This window comes from Sitodiplosis mosellana, unplaced genomic scaffold, assembly GCF_009176505.1.
Source record: "Sitodiplosis mosellana isolate CC-2019 unplaced genomic scaffold, AAFC_SMos_1.0 Smas_scaffold_6197, whole genome shotgun sequence".
Lineage (NCBI taxonomy): Eukaryota > Metazoa > Arthropoda > Insecta > Diptera > Cecidomyiidae > Sitodiplosis > Sitodiplosis mosellana.
Window position 1 is genome coordinate 6,747,221 of NW_022601438.1, and position 24,643 is coordinate 6,771,863.

Sequence of the window (24,643 nt, forward strand, 5' to 3'; positions counted from 1 at the left end):
TCGAAAAAACGTTATTTTCGTTTTTTTTTTCTCGTTATTTCTGCGGTATTTTGAATTGTCAAAATAAAACACTACAGAAAAATAACGTTTTTTTATCACCGTTTGCAGAATTTGCCGAAACGTTTGTAAACCCTAAAATTATGTTGTTGTCATGATAGCAAATGCACAGCGACCGATATTCTATCACGGCTTCGGCATCGCAATTTTGAATTTAAAGGCATTTTGTCGTGGAGGTTTGGTTTGTTACTTTGTTAAGATTTAAGTTTGAAATATTTCATTCATTCTTTTAGTTTCTTCGAGCAGTTTTCACCTATTATATGGCTTTTAAGTCTTTGAACAAATGAAAAGATGCGAAAAACATTTCGCTGCGATTTTTTGTGATTACGAGCCACATCCGTAAGCTACTATTGGGTTAGTTATCATTAAATCCAAAGTACCTACCTGCAATCGTTGGTTTGACCTGACCGTAACAAAAATTTGGTATGATTCAGTGTCAGTGTCATAACGACACTATGGTGTTGATAATAATGATGATATAATTTGGGTAATATCCAATGTTGCTCTCTAGTTTTATGTATTCAATATTAGCCATTAGTCCAATTGACTCGGTTTTCCATTGGGATATTCTGTTGTTGTTGAGAATAAATTTAGATCAATTTTTTACATGCAATGAGAAAAAAACTTAGAGGAATTGAAAAAATGTGTGCTTAAGACGCTTGAAATTATGATAAAACTGCGAAAAAAATTGCAAAAAGAAAAAAAACAAATACATTTCAAATCTAATATTTAAGACACTTTATTGAAAACATTCTGGAATACGAAATTTGTAGTGTATTTCTTTGTGTTTTTAAGCAAACCACCAAAAATAATAAGGGCATAATCGATCCGTAAAGTAAGCGGAAACTTAATTCATTACATCGAAGCTCAAAATAATCAAAAATTAATTCCATTTCGAATTAAAATAATAGAACAAATACAAATCGTAAACGTTGGAGTTGAAACAGCGGAACAAATCAATTTTCACATGTCTAAACAGTGAATTATGACCCTAGTAAATGTTTTGTGTTAAAATGGTTGCTCTTTTAATGGATATGTCTTTGCAATTTAAATATAATCCCTGTTACGGCAATTTTAACAACACTTCACGCACATATAGAGAGAAGCGAAATAGAGAGAACGATTTTAATGTCAAATAAACATCTAAAAAAATATCATTTAGTTTGGTTTTCTTTTTTCTCTTTCTTCAATGGAATATATTCATTCCGTGGCCCAAAATGTTTGGCCAAATTCGAATATAAATTTAAAAAAAAATAATAATTTGGAATGTCAAACCCATTAAAATTCTGAATTACATGACGAAAAATTCCATTGAACATTTGGCCACAACAAAAATTAATTTAAAAAAATAATAATAATTCAACTGACGACCATTTCACGCGTTGAAAAAATTAATTATCAACATATTTTCTCTTTGTTTTTCGTTCGTTACCTACAACATTCGAATAAGCATATTAACAAAGAACTAAAATGAGAATATTCTTGTTTTTATTGTACAAATGAAAATCTGTTGTTGGCTGAATTGGCCATCAACAGATGAAATAATATCATTCAAACAGGCAGAAGATCAATACATCTATGGTTTATGATTTAAAATTTAAAAATTAAAATGTTCATCGAGCAGTTCCATTGACTACGATTAAAATGTGTGGATGAGTGGTTTCAAAAACAGCACTCGACAAATAAGATTCTTTTCTTTTAAAAAAATACCTGCTCTTTGCTTCTCTCTTTTTACTTTTCTCTATCGCAATGTAGAAACTAATTTAATTGCTGAATTTAATTTGTAAGGCCATTGGTTTCATCATGCTCATTTTGCAATTAAAAAAAAAATTTAATAAAAGAAATAAAATATTATTCACAGGACGAGCCAAGAAGAAAATTTAAAAATAAAATTACACATCTAATTCTTCAATGGTTCGCGACAAACGATTGTCAATACGTCGCCGTTGACTGCGACGAACCGCGTCCGCTCGTCGATACGGTTCATTCTTTAAACCTAATAATATATCTTCCAAAGCACCGTTGTAAACCTCATCCTGCTGAAGCAACTTCTTTTCACGCACTGCATTCGTTTTACTCTTGAGTTCGTTGATCACTGCCTCCTGTAAAGCAAATTCGAACATGAAAATATTTTGAAAACCGTTCAATTTGATTCGATTTCAATTTATTCCATTTTTCCTTTCTTGGATTTCGAACGTACCTGCTGTTTCTTCTGATTAATTTTATTGTTACGCAAAACCACTTCATCGTTCTGCTTTTTACTGGCTGCTAAAGCTGTCGCTTGATCCAATCGCCGTCTTTGCTCATTCTCTTGATCGGCAGTCTGAAAATCGAAATTCGTTCATTGAATTACATATCCGATTATTTTTAGTTTTTCGAAAACGAATTTTTGAAATGAAGAAAATGCTCAAATAAAAAAAAATTGAAGAAAAATGCTTCTTGCATACACACAATTCATTTTGCAAAGAATTTAAAATATGAACAAAAATTAAATATTCATTTCGTTCTACAGAAAGATTTGTTTCTCTTTATTCCAGTCAATTTTTAGCTCACCTTAACACCCCGCTTAAACCGCACCAAAAGTGAGAAGAATGCATTTGCATCCGTAGTTCGGGCCGATTCGCCAAAGAACTCGACACATTTTTGGAATGCGTCTTGCGCATTCTTCGCTTCTTGCTTCATTTTCCGTAGTTTGTCTTCCGAATTTGTGAGGAAATCTTTCAACACCAGATTTTGTGGCCCTTTATTTCGTACGTCGGATTCTTTGCGCACAATGTCCATGCCTTTCTCCAGTTCATGGACATCGGTGATTAGATTTTCGAGCGAAACTTGAGCCGCTTTTTCGATGTACATTAGCTCAGTGTCGAAGTCAAGTAATTCGGGGAATTTCTGACGAATTGTCATGACAATATAATGCAAAAGGCACATGCGTTTATCAGTCGATTTTGTGTCCAACAATGTGTCCAAACTTTGTAATTTAAAACCGTAGGCTGGACCACGTTTGTTGCTATTCAAATAATTACCGAACGCCAGCACAACTTCCAACACCGAACGGAACTTCTTCGATGATTTAACCGCATTTGAGGCGTTCAATATGGCCGCAATTTGCTGGAAACGATAAATATGGTGGTTTAATTTAATTTTATTCCAAGAGAAAGAATAGAAACAAAAGTAAACAGGAAAAAGAATTGAAAGCAGATCGTATTTGAAGAAGAGAGAGAGAGAGAGATCTATATATAGCTATAGAATAAAAATATACTTTTTCAATGCCTCTTACCGGATTAATGAGATGTAAACAGTCAAAGAAATTGCCCATGTAATTCATAATCGCCAATTTCGATGAGATGCGCTCCACTTTGGTTAATTGCAACATGAATTTATCTTCTTCGGTCAATAAATTCGGATCTTTACGATCGATGATATACTCTTTGTACGCTTTCACTTCGGGTTCGGTTGGTGTCATTTTCTGCAGAATTTCCACATTTTCCAGCGAAATTTGTTTCAAATCCAAATTATTGATGGCATTAATGACCTTTTCAATCGGCATATCGAGTTTTCGACGAGAGATTGCTGCAAATAATTAGAAAAAAAATCAAATTTTCAAAAATTGAAAATCGATTTGTATTCAATGACCAAAATTTCATTCGAATTCTCACCAATATTTCTTAATCTCGTGTGCTCCAGAACAGATACATTTTCTGGTTTCTTAAAACGTTTACTTGGAAAGGCTAACAAACCATCGACATCCGATTGGCCATTAGCCATGCCGCCGCCCATACCAATTTTGAAACGCTCTTCGAAATCGACAAAATCGATTTGCCGGTGAAGTTTCTCATCATCCAGTTCATTAAAGATTGTTCCACGAACCTGTGAAATTTAAAGATTTTTTTTTATTAATTGTTCAGAAATTCTCTATGGAATTAAAATTGCTGCTCTATTCCATTGAATATACGTACTTGATTTGGTTTCAAGGGCACCCAGTTTAGCGTTGGCAGTTTGTATTTCGTGACATGTTTTCGTTTGATTGTCATAGCTCCGTCGGGTGCAGGCATAAAGCCTGGAATTGGAGGGGCTGGTGGTGTCGGATGTTTCATGTTCATTGGTGGCGGTGGAATTGGTATATTCATTGGTGGTGGAGGTGGACATGGCGGTGGCTTCGGAGGCTCAGGTGCTTTTAACTCTTCAATTTTAGAAGCTGAAAAATGTCAAAAAAGAATCATATTGAATTCAGAAAAGTGACTTTGAAAACAGTGACTTTGAAAACAATTCAATAAAAGAAAAATCGATTCCAATTGAATTCTGTCATTTCCTCAACAGCAAAAAAAAGTCAAACGTATTCTATAGCTCACCCGAATCCGTCAAATTATTGTTGGCCAATTCGGCGAGTTTGTCATTGATGGATGTGCCTTTGGGCAGCGACTTTGAAAGCGATTGTAATTCCAAATTCTTAGTTTCTAGCATATTTTGGCGATTCTTCAATTCCATTTCGTTTTGTTTCAGTACACGACGCAAAGTGGACACTTCCTCATCGGTTTTCTGCTTAATTTGACTTAGTTCATCGCGTTCACCACGCACTTGTGCTAATTCCGAATTTAATTCGGCCAATTTATACATAAAATGCCGTTCATTTTCATTGATGCGATCCAATGCTCGGCTCAGATCCTCTTCCAGCTCTTGTACACGTTCCAGTGCGGCGGTTTTTGTTTCGCTATCTTCCATCAGTGCGGCAACCACAAACACATTGTCCAAATATGCGGAGATTTGTACGTGCAACTCTTCGGATTCGGTCATTCGCAGTTTTTCCAAATATTCATCCAAACCGAGTGACGTAAATTCGTATTGCAAATGCACGCGATAGTTCATATCCTCCACCGAATGTACGACAATATTAATGAATTGCATACAAGCCACCATAAAATCAATGTTAAATATTTCATAGTTAATAAAGTATTCCATTAATGTTTGAAAGCGTTTCGACTCGTGGCAAACACTTTTGAAATTGTCAAATGCCGACAATATGATCTCGTGGCCACCTTTAACCAGGCATATGGCCGCCAGTAATTCCAATACCAGCGCCTTGGTGCGCAACGATTTATGAATTAGACTGAGTGCAATGCAATTGATCGCTTCGCGATGCTGGATCACCATATTGAAACCATATTTATTGTTCATAATTGCTCGCAAGCACATGATGCACACATGAATGTCATCGGTCGATGCGCCCATATTCAATTTGGCAATGTGTCGAGAGCGTCGCCGTAAATTCGGGCTGTCAACCAATTCTTCGAGGCTTGGCCGAAGGAATCCATTCGATTTTGTATCACCGCCGCTGGCCGTTGATGTGTTGGTCGCATTCTTTGCCTGCGACAGCTGTTCATCGGAACCGTTTTGCGTTTCTTCGATTCGTTGCTCATAGCGCATCATAATCAAGCGAAAGCTTAAATAATCGACCAGCGAATCTAAACCCTGATTCTCTTCGTCGAGAAACTCTTTCACCCATTCGATGTGATTGGTTCGCAACGAAATTTCGAGATCACGTAGTACTTGCGTTGACGTCGATTCACCAACGATTTTCCGCTTCTGGAAAGCAACCAAAAGAGAAAAATTGTATAATGCGAAATGTGGAGTGGTGTGTGAGTGTGTGAGACAAACAAGACTGTCAATCGACAAACTTTACTGACTCTACACATCAAATGATGATCATCTGATCTTGTTTCTTTGCAATGACATTCATCAAAAGACCAATTATTTATTAATGAAAGTCTTGAATTGTAAACAAAAATGATTAACATTTCAAACAACGATTCAAACTGTCGCGCGAACAATGGGATGCTGCTGTTGCCGATGTTGGTGGCACACGCTTGTCAATTTGCAATATTGTGAGTGCGCGAGCGGTGTGTGTATTTTTGTGTGCAATAGCATGGCATTCAATTGTATAGTATATCTCTCATTCGTATCTAAATCGATTAAGTCATAATGACTAACGCCGCTCGTGTCGTACGTCAAGCGTGTATTTAATTAATGTGTTCACTTGTTTTTTTTTCTCTGTTCCGTCGGATATTTCTGTACATCTTTTTTTTTCGCTACTGAGATAATACTATTGAGATGTTGAACGTATGTTATTCATTTTTGCAGCATGTGAATTTTCAATTTTTCCATCTTTTCAACTTACCCGGTGGCTCTTTGACGCGGTCGGATCAAGATATGTGCGTAGTTTGGTTAAATAGTGCGATGGTGGATCTTTTGCTTGAACCATTTCCTAGAGAGAAAGACAGGCGAAAGAAACCAATGAACAAATGGGGTTTAATAAAGGTTCTTCAATAATAGCATTCAAATCGGATTAAAATGCGGTAGCGCGAGCGCTTACTCCGGGCATTATTACTTACTTGATCACATATGATGTCCCATTTCTTTTCGTTATCGTAGTTTTTCAGCAGTTTTGCTTTATCCGGCGGCAAATCCATTGAAGCCTGAAAATAATACACACCGGAAATGCATTTTACTTTTCAAATTAATTCATGCAATACACACACATCAATTCAAAGATTATTTCAACAACTCGGTCGATTTTTTCTCCTTTTTTTCATCATTGAGCCTCACTTTTCTTTCATTCCTTGGAATTGTTGAAAAGCAACGCACAACGAAAAAAAAAACAATAGCCAAGAAATGTCTCACTTTTCCAATGAATTATGCGCAATATTCTAGCTCTAATCGAAAGGAATTTCCGTTGAGATTTTGTGGTCCATTTTTGGTGTTTAATTCAAACAAATTGAATGTGTCACATCGTCGTTTGGGTTACTTGTGCGCTGTGATTTAGAGCGCAAATTAGTCATTCGCATTCGGACTCTTTAGATGATGAAAAAAAAATTGGAGTGCAGCAGACAAAAAAAAGAGGCATGAGCATGGCATAAACCATCATGTGCAAACGAATGCGCCGCGTTCGCATTCACGTTCGTGCTCGCGCATTCACTTAATCCAACTGAATGATTATTTTTATGTGTGGTACAATGTGAATGCAATTTGATCTAATATTTCAATCGCAACATTCAGCCATAAATATTCATAATGGCTCTTGTTGGACTCTTCTCTTTTTTTTCGTCCGTCGTTCGCTTCTCTTCTCTCTCTCTCTCTGTCTATATAAAACGCATATTTTGTTGTTGTACTGTTTTTTGTGCTTCGTTTCGTTTCCGCCAAAGCCCATTCGCACAAATTGTTGTAATTTGTTCATTTTCGCTTTCTCAAAATTGTCGCACTCACACATTCATGCACGGAGTGCGGTAAAAGTACGTGCGCACTGAATCTACATTGTATAAAAATGGAATTTGTACATGGAACCAGAGATATAACGAGAGAAAGAGATAAAAAAAACCCATTACTTTGTCAGATAGTATGCAAACGGTCTTTTTTTTCTCTCATTCGGTTTGGTTGCGGCGATTTTGATTTTTGTTGTTATGTCACATTGGTTTCATGTGTGCTTGTGGACGAAGAACATGTTATTAATTAGGCTGTGATTTATGGGTATTGTCTTGGGCACAAGGGTGACACATCGTATGAAGAAATCGTTAACGATATCTCTCCATTTTAATCACATAACAAGCACAACGGTTTTTTTCTTTGTTCCAAACACGAGAGCAGAAAATGAAAATCGCTTGCTTATCCACTGTCAAAGATCAAACTCTGACGCAGTCATTGCTTCATAATGAATGAATTGTTAATTCAGTGCTGACCGAAACTACTTTTGTCAAACAAATGTACACAGATGAAAAGGAAACGAATGACAGAAGAAATGCAAGCACATTGAAGGGAAGCAGAAGAAATGTTTCCGAGAAAAGGGGAATCGCATCGTCACGGCATTGATTGATGCTGGCCCAACAGAGACAGAGAGGAAGAGGGCGAGAGAAAGAAAACTGCAATCGATCACACAGACGTGCTTTCAGCGGCAAAAGGCAAAAGAGATGCAAAAAAATGAACTCCCGAGAAGCAGAAAAAAAACAGAAACCATATGCTTCGGTTATGATAACAACAAAATGGCAAAGGAATCACGTAAAATGCATGCGGTTTTAATAGTTATCGGCTCCGTTGATCGTATCGTTTCGGGATTGCATTTTCAGCTCTTTCCTTTCGTTCTGCTCTTGATCGACATGCGCTTGCTCGTCTCTCTCTCTCTCTCCCTCCCTCCCTCTCTCTCTCTCTCTCTCTCTCTCTCTCTGTACCCAAAATGGTTCAAAGATCAAATCAGTTGTTAGAAGATTAAAGTTGCATACAAAGACGATGAAAAACATGCCATTCGATTACAAACGATGCTGCGCCTTTCTGATTACACCCGTTGTGTGTGTGTGTGTGTGTGTGTGTCTGTGTGTCTGAGTTGTTGTGTGTTTATGCTTGCAAACAAATTCGAGTTGCTGGCGTTAATTCCCCTCTGCTTTCGTTCGAAGCGAGAAAAAAAACGACGCTGTGTAACTCGCAACCGTCTAAACCATGATTTAAGTGGTTCAAATCAGTTTGTCTTAAAAGTCATCATTAACTGCAACACATATTGTACACCAAATGGCAATCTGTTATATATCATCGTCACCGTTAGAGCCAGCGATCTTTCATGCACAATTTTTCCTTCTTCTTCTTCTTCTTCTTTCCCGTCTGTTTTAAACCCAAACACCCAAACAATAAAGACAAAGAGCCGTTTTTTTCAGTTGATCTTTTTTTCTATCTCTCCCTCTGTCGCTCTCGCACAATCTATTTCTTCCTCGCACTCTCTGTCTAACTCCATTCAATTCAAATGTGATATTCAGCCATCGAAAACTGATGCTAAACTCTACGATCAAAGTGTTGAGAAACAATGGAATGCAAGTCTCAACAAATGGCAACTATCTTTTTTGTCTTGTCCTCTTGTTTCCACATTATTTTGCAACCTATATTACTTTTAAATCTATCTAAATCATCCAATTTCCAAATAGATTCATTGCTCATATTCGATGAGGGCGGAAAATGTTTTTACATTTTATGTGATACGATTGTTTGCGTTTTTGAAACATGCTTTTTCTTTCCAGTAATGCGATACAAAGTTTGTAATCGAAACACTTGTTTTCATTTTTTTTTTCATTTACAGCAGTTATGAACATTTGTATGTGTATTGCTTCCATGAATAATATAATATCTAATCGGTGTATTTTTAATCGGAAATTTTATTTTTGGCTAAAAAAAAAAAAATTCCGAACATCATTGAATGAATCGGTTCGACAGACAGGCGATGAGGAAAACATGACGTGAAAATTACGACAACAACGAAGAAAACATGATGAGTGAATGAAAAAAAAAAGAAATATATAACTGTTTTGACTAACGTCATGTAATGAAATTGACTCGCTTGATTAAGAGCCATTTGTTAGTGCGTTACGCTGTTCATTTTCGACTTCGAATGTGAGTTATTTTTTTCTCATTCTAATCATTTTCGGCAGTCGAATGGAGAAAAAAAAACATTCATTTTTTGAATAAACATGATAAATGTGCACACAGAAAAGTCAATGGATAATATAAACTGAACATGAACACCCGACCAAGCAAGCGACGAATGAAAAATATACGATCAAAGCCTACAGGAAGTTCATTATCATTTAAATACACAACACACACCATTTTTTTTTTATTTCATGAATTACGATTCGTTGATTGGTGATGGTGTTGCTGCTGTGCCGATTTAACGATTTACATCACAATGCAAACGTTTACAAATTGGGGGGCATCATGGGTTTTCGGTCCTTTTTCTCCCAACTGATTACCATATTGCACATTTCAAGTGTGCTCACCTCAGTGATGGCTACAAATTTTTTTTTGGTTAAATTTTTTCAGAATTCAAGCGCTTGTGATTTGATTCGACTTGATTCGATTCGATGTAATTCAATGAATCATTTCAAAAGTGATTATCATATCACTTTCGGCGAATATCAAACAGATTGAATCATAAGTTAAGAATATCTAAAATTATACACAAACTAGACTTCGGACTGAATGAATGAATGAATGGATGTGATAAGAAAATACATGCTATGGTCTATGTGGGCTAAGTTTACTAGTTTCATTCTTCGTTTGTTTGCTTGTTATCGCCCATCTCTGCCTCATTTAATTTGGAATCGAAATACGATGATGATGATGATGATGGTGAATCGTTTTCAGCGAAAAGAATGGGAAGCGTTTAGAACCATAAATTTTTATTGGATTTCAGCACACGTTTATTAATACCTCGTTAAAGTTTATGATCGATGAAAATGCCTAGCAAAAACGCATATAAAATTAAAAGAAAAATAATATGACAACTTGAAATGTGCTATACCGGTTGTGTGTTGTTTTTCCAACCAAGATGTCACTCTTGATTTAGTGAGTCGACACTATCATTCAATCGGCGACTTTGCTCACGGACTTTGGATGTGAGCTTATATTTTCATGAATCAACTTAACGGCATATTGATTGTATCGCACGTATATTATAGCGAAATCAGTTCGTTCACCTACTTTACTGTTTTACCAATGGCAAAACAGAAAACCCGTCGTCATCGAGTCTATCACACGATTTTACAAAAGGATTTACTCATAAAGGAAACGAAAAATTTCATGTGTTTAGATTCGTTCGCTCCAGTTTCAAGTGTTTTGCGCGCAAGATTGAGTTTTCAATATGCATACATACATGTCAATGTCAGTTTATAAATGAGTTTGATAAATTGCTTTTCGGTTTGATCGTAAAATTGGTCGATGTCTATCAAATGAATGAACGAACAGAAAAAAAGACACCGTGGCATAAAATTACTATCGAATGGCATGGTTTTGATTTACTGCGAAACAGGGGAAATTAAATGATAACATGTCATCGTTTGCGAAAAATGATGTGCGTGCGTGTGTGTGTGCTTTTTGGCTTTATGGCAACCGCAGCCAATGAATGAGTGGACGGATCGACCTGATTACTTTAATAATGCATTATGTGCTAAAAAGCCTTTTTAAGCAAACACTTCGACATATGTGGCCTAGCTGTTGCTGAATTTTCGATCCCCTTTCAATTTTCGAGCCCATTTGCTAAATGACTGATTTCCATTTAATTAAATGAAAATAATTATCATTGTCACGACATACACACTGGGCCACACAGGTCCCGTTCGAAATGTTCCATGTGCAAATGGATATGTGAACAGGCGTGTGAAAATGCTTTTAAAAGTTTGTGGTTTTGCGAAATGTGCCAACCAAGATTCACACATGTATTGAAAGCCCAATATATATGGTTCATTGCCACTTGGCCATTAATTATGCTGATACCATCGGCAATTCACATTAAAAGCGCTAATATTAGCCAGGAAAAAAGTCACACATTTGACGAGGTGAGCTGGGTTTGCCTCCAATAAAAGATATTGACAATCAATTTCGTCACAATGATGGAATATAAATCGAAGCAAAAATTTAAAAAAAAAAACAGTCCGGAGCGGCAACATATGTGATACGTGGTGGGAAAGGGCAGAAATTGATTCAATCAAAGACGAAGCATAGCTTTGAGGTTAATTGCTATTTAATCAATTGAACGAACACGGACGACAAGCACAGAAAGTGAGAAATATATTTATTGACAGTCATTTCGCTTGGAATGGACAATAAGAAATAGTTGAGCTTCGTTCAAAAAAGCTGAATGGAAAAAAATCTAAGGTAGATATTTTAGACTATATTTGATTCGATGCGGTGCGCTTATTCCCACAGCCACACCATGTTATTTATAGAGTATTCGTCAACGCTTGGGCAAAGCCAAATTAAAATCATTCACTCTCGGCATAAAAAGCAAGTCAATTATCAAGTCTGTGTTCTCCATAAACGATATACATATAATCATATCGTATGTGTCTTGGACTGGCTAAGCGCTACGCGGCTAGTCACGTAATGTGTGTATGTCTGAATCAGAGACGCCGTCAATTGATTTGGTTAAGCAAAAAGAGTGAGAGAGAGAGAAAAAGACTTCATCAAAATCGCATTCATTCCTTTTAATTTCTTAGTTCATTTCCAAAACGATCTTGGCTGTTTCATTTCATTCCAGTTTTTGCCCTTTCCAATGCTGAACACAAGAGAAAACAATTTGCATGCGATAACATAAAAAATGTTCGCCTCATTTTTATTTTGCTTATCAAATTCTAACTAACAGCCAAGTTTAATCGAAACACTCTTGTGACTGATTTTTTTTCGTCGAACACATTCTTGGTATTGTGGTTGTGGTGTTCGACTTGCATGCAAGCTGTATGCATACAGCTGAAAATTTGATTGAGCAATTGAGCATATTTGCAACATGACGAATGACACGAGCTTGAACCGAACAGTCTCTCTCTCTCTCTCTCTCTCTCTCTCTCTCTCTCTCTCTCTCCCATGCCCCATTCTAGCTATCTCTCTCCTTCTCGCTCATTCACTCCCTCCCTAATTCATCGGAGGCTACTTAATATTCTCGCGAAATTTTGCGAGAGGCCACTGAAAAAGGCAAAGACGACCAGTACGTATCGAGGCTAATCTGACTGGATCTTTGACTCGAAACGTATGTGCGGCGCAATAAACACAATACACATCCCGTCGTCGAATAAATCAATTATAACAATCCATGAAATCATATTCTAATGTTTATTTTGTTGCCAGTCGTTTCGCACACATATCGAATCAAAGCGATGAGAAACGAGAAATGAGCAACGCAACACTCGCACACAATGAATCGTTTATACTTGGTAAAATTCTATGATTCATTCATGATCTCATAAAAAAAATCCTTCGTTCTTTAAGAAATGACATTTGATTTTGTCGGTTAGTCCACCAGTAGCAAAAAAGTCAAATTGAATGTGCGTATGTATTCGCTTGTTGTTGCTGTTGTTGTTGATTTTTTGTGCCGTTTCATTTTGGATGGTGAGCATTTCGATGAACAAAAAAAAATAAGGAACATTTGAATAAATGTCGAGTGTGACGAGTACAATATCTATGGGTGAGATTGAGAGTGGAGTATGTTTTTTCTTCGATTTATATTTTTGAAAAGGCGAGTATGTTTTCTGATGATTCTGTTGGCGTTAAAGTAGAGTATGTTGTAGTACCGTCTAGCCTCCGCGGTCTTCATGGTTTTCACGCAACTGATAAAAGATAACAACATGGTGTCTTCGGCAAAGTTGTAGTACTTGAGGTCTTCTATAACTAAGCTGAAGACAGTTATCTCTTATCTCTTATCAGTTGCGCGCAAATCGCGCACATAAAAAAGCAAATTTTATATAGAACTTTTTTTTTCTTATCATTTTTCGCGCTTTTCGCGGAACTGATAAGAGATAAGAGATAACTGTCTTCAGCAATGTTATAGAAGATCTCGAGTGCTACAACTTTGCCGAAGACACCAAGTTGTTATCTCTTATCAGTTCCGCGGAAACCGTGAAAAACCGCGAGGACCCGCTAAAAACGAACATACTCGCTTTTAACCATTTTTAAGTCGACAGAAACTTGCTCTTCTCTTTCGTAACAAAGTCAATCAAACATACACTACTCTCAATCTCACCCATAGATATATCAATAGCCATGAAATGACGATGAGTCGCAGCAATGAATACTGTTCATCATTTTGCACAAGAGATCGGCTTGAAAATGCGTTGAATTGAGTTGCGAATCGGGTTTATTTTTCTGCTTCTTCTTCAAATGCTTGGCTATTGTTTTATTTTTGCAAGCGATTTTTAATTGTGCATGAGTGTATCGCATTTTGGGTTTGTCTGCGTACACAAGCGAATGTTCTTTTTTTATTTTAATTTTTGCTTGTATTTGAATGAAATTGCAGCCAAATTTGTATATATTTTTTTCTATCATCATCATCAACAATGTGACTTCGGTGCCCAAACGGCATAGCTCGAATTACGCTGATTTTGATGGGCTGAATATTGAATGAAAAATAAAATGAATTTCACATGTTGTATTTTTTTTTCTTTTCTCATTCTCTTTGTCCCCACCGCACAATTTGTTTGCTCAACATTTTCGACCATTTGTCCAATCCAATAATTTGTATGAATGTTGTTAATTGCGAATTCAAGCGCAATTTTAAATTATTTTTAATACACAAGTACTTGAACCAATAACAACAACAACAATTTGCGCACCAGAGAAAGAATAAAACAGAAAAAAAACGACCACGATTTCATACTTTTTTTCACTTTTGGCTGCACACACAAAACAAATTTGGTTGAAAATGGATGGAAAAAGAATAAAGTAGACAGTGAAAATCGACAGAGAGAGAGAGATAGAAAAACACGACGCGCTCGCAAATGTGAATACCGTAGCAAATTACCTTTTTTTTCTCCATTTGCTTACTGTGTCGTAATAATCACTTGTGCGCGCCTCTTTGAACCATACTCGAAATTGTATTGTGTGTCGGTCGAATCGAGACTCTCTTCATTGTTGTTGTTGTAATAAATTACGAATATATTGTTGTTAGTTAACATCAATCTAATATTTGTTGTGAAATTTCATTTATTTATTTTTCCATTCATTTCCCTTCGTTTTGGATTTAAACAGCAGCAAAAATAGACGAAACGAAATAAATTGTGCGGACGCCCAACGCTTCATTCTGTTCATACAAGTTCAAAACGAAGGTACTCCGCATAAAAATATTTCGTTGTTTCTCTCTCTCAATAGATAAATTATAATTGAGCCAAAACGGTATTTGCCGACTGTGCGCTGATCGTGTGCTCGTCAATATCATTATTATAACTGTTTTTTTTATTTATATAAAAGAAGAAAAAAATCAGCATCAAAATAAACATTTGGTGTATTTAAGTAGAAAACCGACTTATAGGTTTGTTGTCCGTTCAAAAGTCCAATATGAACAGAATCGAATTGAGTGTGATGAGTTCAGCAGAAAAAAAACATACGAAATAAACAACAAACGAACGCACTTTGTGTGTTTCATGTCGATGATTCTTTCATGAGACTCAATCATTCTGATGAATGATTTATAAACTGGTGAATTGAAGGCAAATGATAATCAGTTTTTGTTTTTGTTTTCAGAAATGTATTGTCGAATCGATTGCGAGCGATTATCGTGTACATCATGGAAAAAAGGGCTAATCAATTAAGCTGATAAATGCGATGACTATTCGACAAATTTCAATGTTATGCGTTAACACGGTGTTGTCGTGCTTTTTTTCTTCATTCTTTTGGTTTTTCGCTAATCGATCGATCAAAGTCTCGATTGGCGTGTAACGCCTCCGTTGAAATGGTCAATCATTCGAAAAGTGATTTATTTTCAAGGCAACATTTTTGATTTGACTGAAATCAACCGATTGAAAAACGGAACAGAACGAAAATTTTGAGATAGCGATTTCTTACCAAGACTTTAGCAAATCGTTTATCAAGTTCACTGTGATCGGGCATTGGGAGAGCGGCTCGACTCCGTACACTCGCCTGCCGGACATGATGGTTTTGCTGTTGTTTCCAAGTATTGTGCAAACTTTTCGACGGTGATGTGGTTCGTTTGATGGTTGTGGTTGGTGTAACATTTGTAACTGCAGTGCCGGCCAACACCGATGCCAGATCATTGCCGGTGGTGTCATTGTGCGTAGGTGATGCGGGTGATTGTGCGGCCGTTTCTCTTGATGATGTTAATCCCATATTTATATAAATAATATCTCGTCTTGATTTCTTTTTCCTTCTTTTTGCTTCCTCTTCTTTTCTCTCCTCCTCCTCTCTCTCTCGAGATGCTTAAAACTGAATTCTTTCTTTTTTTTGTTACGCTTGGCCACTAACACATGCACACCGAAAGAAGATTGCGTGCGCGGTGTGATTCGGTTTTTATTTTATTCTTTTATTTTCGTTGTGCAACACTTTTTCGGTTTATCACATGAATATGTTTCATTTCGTTTCTAGATAATCGGGTTGTGCACAGTGAACATAATTCACACACCGCGTACAATTAATGTATGCAATCGTTTAATTTGGGTGTGATCGCACTCATTCATTCCATTATTATATTTTCTTTTTTCTTTTTTTCTTTCTTTCATTCGCCGTTTGATTAGTTTCTATTCTCTTTTCCGAATTATTGTTGATGCTGTGCTGGTTGGTAACGCAGCTAATTATTCTGTATTTTCGGTGTGGTTTTCCTTTTACGGCGTTCCCAGTGTGTGCACGACACCGTCGTCGTCGGTGTTGTTGTCGTTTCGGTGGCTGAAAGAGAAATTGAAAATCAACATTAAAATCAAAAACCATCGAAAAAAAAAACATTCTCATCAATCGCAAGAATGCAACAGTTAGAGAGTGCATTTGTTTATCATGTCAAATAGTAATTTGGTGCGTTTTTTTCTTCTTTTTCCCCATAGCATCATGCTTTCTTTTTTCTTGAGACGTTTTTATTTTCGTCTTTCCAACAAATTAATGCCGATATTTTGTTCGGCGTCGGTATTGATGTGAATATTGTTTTTTTCACGTTAATTTAATTTAATTCGATTCAATTCATCGCTGTCTCGATCTATTTCGGCACATAAAAATAATGAGAGACACACAGTGTTTTCATCAAAAGCCGTGCGCACGCGAAAGAGCGATATCAAACGCGTGAACACAGGTCCGAAGGAAATCGTTTGTCTTTGGAAACGATCTATATTGATCTGACCATTAATGAAGTGGGGAACAGAACGAGAGAGAGAGAGAGAGAGAGAGAGAGAGAGAGAGAGAGAGAGAGAGAGAGAGAGAGAGAGAGAAAGAGAGAGAGGGAGAAGGAGAGAGAGCGAACGATGGCGATGGATGAATGAAGTTGGAATATAATTTGTGGGTGAATGAGACAAAACCAAGAATATCTTCGCGCAAACTATGCTGGTATGTACGACGACATGGATGCATACAATTTCTTGGCTGTACATACAATTCCAGTTCATTTCTGCTGGATGGATGTTGTGAACGGTTTCGTTCGAATGTGCATACAATGTATTGAAAGAGTGCATACGGAAAGGACAAGCATTCAACGACCCAAAGCAACATATGCATTTCAATTTATTGTTATCGCTTGTTGTTGTTGATGCTGCTGCTGTTGCTGTTGCTGTTGCTGTTGCTGCAGCAACAGCATTCTATGCGTTGTCTTTATGAAGTAACCCACATGTTCTTTGTATCGATGCGTACAAATTAAACTCGATCACCAGTTCAGCCCAATGAACGGGAAATGGATTCGATTTCAGTATCACATTTTATTATATATGTGTAACAATAGAGTGAAAGAGCGAGCGAGAAAGAGAGAGAATGAAAAAAGGCGCGTCACATAACTAACTTTGGTGCGAGTTTTTAAATGGTTGTCGATTTATTAGTTTTTTCCTCTATTTTTGGACTACTGCACAACAATGGCAAAGAAATATTCACTACACACAAAAACGCATCTACGGTCATGAACACGAATTTTAAACTTGTCGAATACAAGAGAGACATATCTCTTGAATACCGACAGAGAAACACGTATCTTCCTTAACGAAGACAAGAACTTTGAAACGTTTTCTGGTCAATCGATTCGCCTCTGCACTATTTTGGTAAAATACACCAACACCCGTACCGGGTGGTGACAGTCGTCAACACTCAAATCAGTAAATAAATGCCGAAAAAAACAACACAAATTATGATGAGCAGACGAGACCAGACACACAAACAAAACATGTTTATATTGAAAATGATAAGCACCAATTTGCAATGAGCAAATTGATTGCAATATCCGTTATCCAATTTGAATTGATGTAGTGCGCAGTTTTTTGTTTCTGTTCCGCTTCTTTTTTGTGTATAAATATTATATAAATGGCAAAATAAACACGTCAAATGAAAATAGCGATGAATAAAGAGAAAATGCCATTTGAATTAATGAATATTGCGCTCTGGCTACGGCACTGTATAGAATCGCCTGATTGTTTTTGAGAAATGGTGTGGATTTTTTTTTCTCTTTACTTTGTTTTCATTTTTCTCGAGCGCGCGCGCACATACACTCCTTATTTGAGTTCGAGCACTGGCCGGCGGAATGAAGCGAAAAAAAACCAAAGCGTATTTTCTAGTTCTTGTGAATTTGATAGAGAGAGTTCGGTCAATGGAAGTCGTTCATAATCATTTCTATAACTCGCTTTTTCCATATCAATTCGTTTAATGTTGCTTCTTTTTATTCGCTATTTTTGTCGATGTTTCCATCGCGATTCATCAATAAAATAATGATGATAGCTAAATATCAAATGAACATTCCCACTTTGAAGCGTGTGCACAGTCATTGCCTTTTAATGAATCGATCGAAGTCGTAGTCGAAGAGTGAGAGAGTGAGAAGAAGAGCGTGAGCACGGTTTGCATGACTCATAACACAGGGATTATAAGATGAATATATAGCTCTCGATTAGAATAGAAAGACTTATTATATCTTTAACTAGTAATAATGCGTTTGCCGGCAAATGATTTGCCTTAATTTGCGTACACACTCATTGACTTGTACTCGTCGGGTGCTTGTGTGTATTGGATCGGAATTCATTTTTGGTTTCGGGTGAAATTGAGCACAACTAAGCGAGCACAGCACAGCACAGCAAACCACACCATAACCTAGCCTCATTGCATTGAACTATAAACTTTATCGTTGAAATGGGTCTAATTGTACGCTAGCCAAGAGAGAGAGAGAGAGATAGAAGAAATAGAGTTGAAAAATAGGTGGATGTAATGGCAACCAAATATACGCGTCGAAGCAACATAACACGCAAATCATATACAATTTATTCGACCGAAAGTTCGAAACGGCAATCGGTTTCGTACATAAATGGCGATCGAGAGAGAGAGAGAGAACACGAAACGGAATTTGTACGTATTTGCGTTATTTGCGCGGCGGTGGCAACATTCATTTGGACTTATGCGTAATTTATTGCATTTGCATGATGACAACGAGTGCGATGACGAGGAGAAGAGAGAATGCTTTATGAGAGAGTGTACGGAGTGAGAACAACGGACACATGATATTCCATATTTTAAATATCTCTTCAAATACACAACTGTGTATAAAAACCGACTCATGTCCATTCGTCAGCCTAACAGCAGCAACAGCAGCAAAGGCATTATTGACGCGGGCAGCATGTGTGCGCTTCTCGCAGCAGCTTTTTCCGTTTCGCTCAAACAAAAACCGTATGCGATTGTGAGAGACTATGTGCAAACGAAAAATAAAAAGTCGAAGAAGAAGAAACAGCAGCAGCAGCAGAAACACACCACAGTTGGAGATATGCAATAGATGCTTAAAGTCATGACACACATCACGTAAAATGATACGGATCATGTGTCGAACATGTTTGAAAAGAAAAGCGAACAATTTGTTGTGTTTTTTTTTCTTCTGTATTTCTTCAACAAAAACTAAGACGTCGTCAACGACGGTTCGCCGTCCATGATAAGGAGAACAATCAATGCGAAAAGATTTGAAAGGAGAGAAAAATATAACAACAAAAAGCAACAGTACACAATTGAGCTGTCTTTTGTTCAATATTTGTGAGAACTTCATTTAAATTGCATTAACCTGATCACATGTTGTCGATGGTGGTCATCTGTTTGTGCGAAAATGTACATATCAACGCTATGTTCGTTCATTTTGAGAGACTTGCACCCAGACTGTCTGTAGACCATATGTACAAATAGAAACAAATCGCATGAAACTTTTTCTGCGTTGAAAAACTAAAAGAAAAAAAATTCTTCAAAAACGAAATAAATAACAAACGAGAATATTAAATCACTCTCGGGTCCACACACACACACACACACACACACACACACACACAACTTTCAAAGTCCAAAACGGTAAGCAGCGAAAGCAAACAATCAACCGATGGAAAAGTGTTATTTACACCGACAAGAAAATGCAATGCACGGTTCGTTCGCATCGGATTTGAAGAGGAAGAGATAGAGAAAATAAGAGAAAAAAAATATTTTGATAGCCTCAGAAAATAAATTACATTCTATTTGTTATGGGGCCGCTCGCGGTCCATTTTTGGACTTTTCAAACGCATTTCCATTTGAATGGGGCAAACAAAGAAAACATTGAATACCGCATACGATTTAAACGAGATTGAAACACATCGAAATCCAATCTTAATGACAATCTAAGCATTTTTGGTCAAAAACTTTGGTGACAACGAAAAAAGAAGAAAAAAAAACCCTAGGAGAAAGCGAGCCTGATGATCATGCGCTTGAAAACGAGCTGCTAAACTGCAACGAAACTAACAATCCAGCCGCAACACGAACGCACACTCATTTAATACACTAGTCTATGAATTTGGTGATATGCATCAATTGACAGATTTCTTCACATAGATTTCCTTTCCATTTACATATCAACACAATTAAATGCTTGTTAACGTGCAGTGTTTCGAACGATAAGTGGATTAGAGTATGCAACACAACAAGACTGATTTGCATATGCATAATATGTAGAGAGGAAAAAAAACCAGAACTCTCTCAGAACTGCATGCCAGTTTTACAATCGATCAGATGCTAGAGTGTTGCTGCTGTTGCTGTTGTTGAAAATCTCTTATGTATACGCATGTTCTCTAGTCGCGTTTGGCATCGTTTTTTTCATTTGTTTATGCATTTGGAATTTTAAATCACTGATTCGACGATATATGAATTTTGAAAGCAGCGCACTATGTTCGAACGCCCATAACTTGTGACTTTGTATTTGGCTTTGGTTTCAGCAACGGAATTTGAAGTTTGACAAAAGAGAGCATAGTGTAGAGCACATGACAAAGTACAAACAGAGATATGCACACACACACACACACACACACACACAGACATAGCATACAACGGAACCGAGTGATCTTCTTGAAATCCATACAAATGTCATTGAATGTGCATCTTAAGAGATGCCATTATTCATGCCATTCACAACATGTCATTACATGATTGCCATGTTCCGCTTGTCGATCTTCGTCCCCTCGTCACATGAAACGAAAATAACCAAATAAACAGCACGTACACAACCATTTCATAATTGTTGTCACTTTCGTTCGGCGCTTTTTAACAAACCAAACTTTGCACTTTCTTAGATCACACACACAACATGCGCTGAGGTTTCGCGTCATATGTGTATGTCTATTGTGTGTGAGCATGTGCAAAAAAAAAACACAGAAATTAAAATAAAACAGGTAATAATACTAAAAAATTGCATGAATTTTGGAATGACGCGAAAAAAACCGGAGTGAATCGTTCATTAGAAAGGTACAAACACGAAGCAAAATTGTGTTTTTTCTGCTGTTTGTAGTCGCGGTGCTGCAGGAATAACAAACTTTATATATATATATATATTTTAATTTGGCCGTGATTACAACTAGACGGGGGCAATTTTACTCAATCTTTTTTTTTCACTTGTTTGTTTCACCTTTTTTTTTATATATATATATTTGAGTCACCTTGAGCAGTTTTTTACACGAACAGAGATATAATACGCTGGAACATTGAATTACAATTCGCTTCACTTCAACGTAAAGATTGCACTATAGCAATTATTATAGTAGATTTGATTCCACGATAATAAAAAACACTCACACACTCTCGGTATAATGGGTATTTTAGAAACGCAAAGCAGTTGTGGTGAAAATAGCCAATTTATATTTTTGTTTTTCGTTGCTTCTTTTCCATTCGCGAAATATCTTGACGTTTCACGCAAAGCAAGCAGAAAACAATACTTGGCATGTGTTTGTTTTCGTGCGAATGATTTGTTTTGGGAAATATGTGTCTAATCTGCATGAATGCGGTAAACGTCGTATTTTTATCGGGCCAATATCAATTGACACGGTCCATCTTTGGGTTTCTTCTCTCTCTCTCTCTCTCTCTCTCTCTCTCTCTCTCTCTCTCTCTCTCTCTCTCTCTTCCTCTCTCTATCTCTTGCTCCTTCTCTTTCTTCCACAACTCAATCGTTTCACATTTTCTATTTAAAAGGCGCATATCGATAGTGTTTTTTTCTTTGTTATTTGAATAAAATATGGAGAGAAAAAAAACAATTGTTTCCAGTTACTTTATGACTAGCGCAACTTTTTTATCACACTTTATATAGAGTTATGATCAGCATGGTCGAATGATGTGATCATGCTGTAATTGTAGAAACAGTGATTCAACGAAATGAGAATTAACGAAACTGAACAACAAAAAAAAACCAACAGGCAACAGAGAGATGAATCGTGCCATTTGCTTTATTGTGTACAAATTAGCGATGTAAGTTTTGATATTTATTCCGTCTTATTCCTTTTGCTAGATGAATAAATTCGGGCAACTCTTATTAGTTTTGTTTGTTTGTTGTTGTTTTCTCATCTCTCGAATCATCGTCGTAAGCATGGGAATACATCTCAAGACGAAGAAGAAGGAGAAGAAGACAACTCGATTCGAAATGCTAAAAGCATTGCCTGAAAATGCACCAATACCTTTTACGATCCACTGATCTTGGGGATTTGATAACCAATTCCTTTGGATCGGTTTTTTTTGTCTTATGCTTGCGTCGTATTTCATATTCATAATAAATACATATAATTTTTTGGTTGTTGTGTGTTTCGACTTTATTGAATCAGAAGGCGAATATAATGAAATATTTATATATCGTTTGTTGTCGCCGCATTTGTGTGTATATGTGAATATGTGCTATTGCACCCACAGAACACGCGAATGACACCACACACTCTCTTTCTTCCTCACTCTCTCTATCTCTCTTTCTCTCTCTCAATCAACACATGCATATATGAGTATGATTTGGTATTTCCTTTTTCTACAAAAAAAACAACAACAAAGAACTCTCACTTCAGTTCAAATACAGAAAAGCACACACAAAACTACACACTCAAACCGAGGAAGAATTGAGCACAGAAAGAGAAAAACAAATTGAAATGAAACGAAAATGAAAATAATCTTGTGCATATATCGAAACGATATACACGACGGCACATCAGCCCACTGTCGATGATGCGTGCATTTACGTATAAAATAGTACACTCAACGTTATAAAATCTGCATACCAATTAAACACATTAGCTGAGGCGAATATAGGCGATGACACGATGAACGTGGATGCGTTCACACCAATCCACATCAAAGAATGGTTTCGGACACTCTGTTCGCTGTCTTTCTGGGCACAAACAACACTTCAGCCCGTCCACATCGGCGGCGGCTGCGGCGGCGGCAACGGTGGTATGGTGATCAAAATGCGGTGTATTCGAAAATCAACTATATCAATTTCCAATCGGTTGCACTTACACACACAAAAACTTGATTTATCACTGCTATTTATTGAGAAGAAAAAAAACGATAATACACTAAACACTGTCTGAATGATACTCCATTCCCGAAAACCGAAGTGCATTTCATTTCATTTCATTGTTATCTATGGTTTTGTGCAATTGTTGGTTCTCTTCTTCTTTTTCTTTTTCTTTTTGCTAATCTATACACAGCCAAATGACCACAAACTAATCCTCAATGGTAAGTGATCGCGCACGCACATACACACATACAAAGACATCAAATCGTTTGCATTATAAAACTCAACATTTAAACTGCACAAAAACATTAATGATCTGTTGGCTTAAAAATAGTAAAAACACATTTTAACGCAAGGAAATCATTTGCGAAAAAGAAATTAAACGAGCAAATTGGTACACTCGAATCGAAATTCGAGACTTTTACACTCGAATCGAAATTCCTTTAATTATTCACATTCACAGTGTGTTCGGTTTCGATATTTTCAATCTCGACTCACTGCTGCCAGCCAGCAAGCATTGTTTCGTATTCGATGGAATTTTGTTGTTGTTGTTGTTGTTATTTGGTTGAAATTGTTCTTGGCCGGCGCGTGCGAATGTATCATATTTTGCTGTGTGTGTTTTTAAAATAATAATAATAATTTTGTGGTGTTGACGATTTGAAAAGAAAAAAAATCGAAAATAAAACAAAAAACGAACTGATTCGGTTGTTATTCTGTTGTTACACTGAATTATTATCGGTTAATAAGAATGTAATAACACACAATAAAAATTCCAAAAGGATCTCATAATATATGAATGCGTTTTCATTGGCTTTGACTCTTCTTTCTCTCCTTCACTGGTTGCACTCTTGCTTGTGGTGTGTTGTGAGATTGTTTCTCTCCTTTTTTTCTCGTATTTTTTATTTAAAAAAAAAAAACCAAAATCTATATAGATATAGTTTATTTCTTGTTTCTTTTGCGTTTGCTATGCGTGTTATTTCGTTTCGTGGTATTTTGTGTGTCGTGTGTTCTTGTCGTCGTATATATCGTCGTCGTCGTTGTTGTGGTGGCGTTTTGTTGATTTTTTTTTATTCTCTTCGTTCTTTCGTTCTCCCGAATCGAGTTTAGTCACATCTCAAATCACAAACTCAACTGAATACACAAAAAAATAAACAACAATATTATATGGTATTGGCGCGGACAAAAACATCACACATTACTCACAGGCAGCAGCAGAAACATACACACGAACACATGTATCGCACGCACACAATCGCTGCCGCTTCTGCTATTGCTGATGTTCAATAGAATGCACAATCAAATTCAACAACTATTTGCCCACATACACACAAAGACGCATCGGTTGTC

General features: G+C 36.7%; 1 protein-coding gene across 3 annotated transcripts; it reads right to left on the reverse strand.

Annotated features, from left to right (window-relative positions):
- Window positions 1-771: 771 nt before the first annotated feature.
- LOC129577679 (formin-like protein) lies at window positions 772-24,492 on the reverse strand. 3 transcript variants are annotated; one of them, XM_055465156.1, is made up of 11 exons: window positions 23,058-24,492; window positions 15,412-16,245; window positions 6,444-6,527; window positions 6,230-6,316; window positions 4,407-5,637; window positions 4,014-4,252; window positions 3,714-3,924; window positions 3,335-3,627; window positions 2,611-3,165; window positions 2,258-2,380; window positions 772-2,159 (listed from the first exon to the last, which is right to left on the reverse strand). In XM_055465156.1, the coding sequence occupies exons 2-11, from the start codon at window positions 15,691-15,693 to the stop codon at window positions 1,950-1,952; spliced, it is 3,315 nt and encodes a 1,104-aa protein (XP_055321131.1). In that variant the 5' UTR covers window positions 15,694-16,245; window positions 23,058-24,492; the 3' UTR covers window positions 772-1,949. The 3 variants fall into 3 exon arrangements, with proteins under 3 accessions (XP_055321131.1, XP_055321132.1, XP_055321133.1); XM_055465157.1 differs by lacking the exon at window positions 23,058-24,492 and adding an exon at window positions 21,465-21,983; XM_055465158.1 differs by lacking the exon at window positions 23,058-24,492 and adding an exon at window positions 19,577-19,665.
- Between the last annotated feature and the right edge of the window lie 151 nt (window positions 24,493-24,643).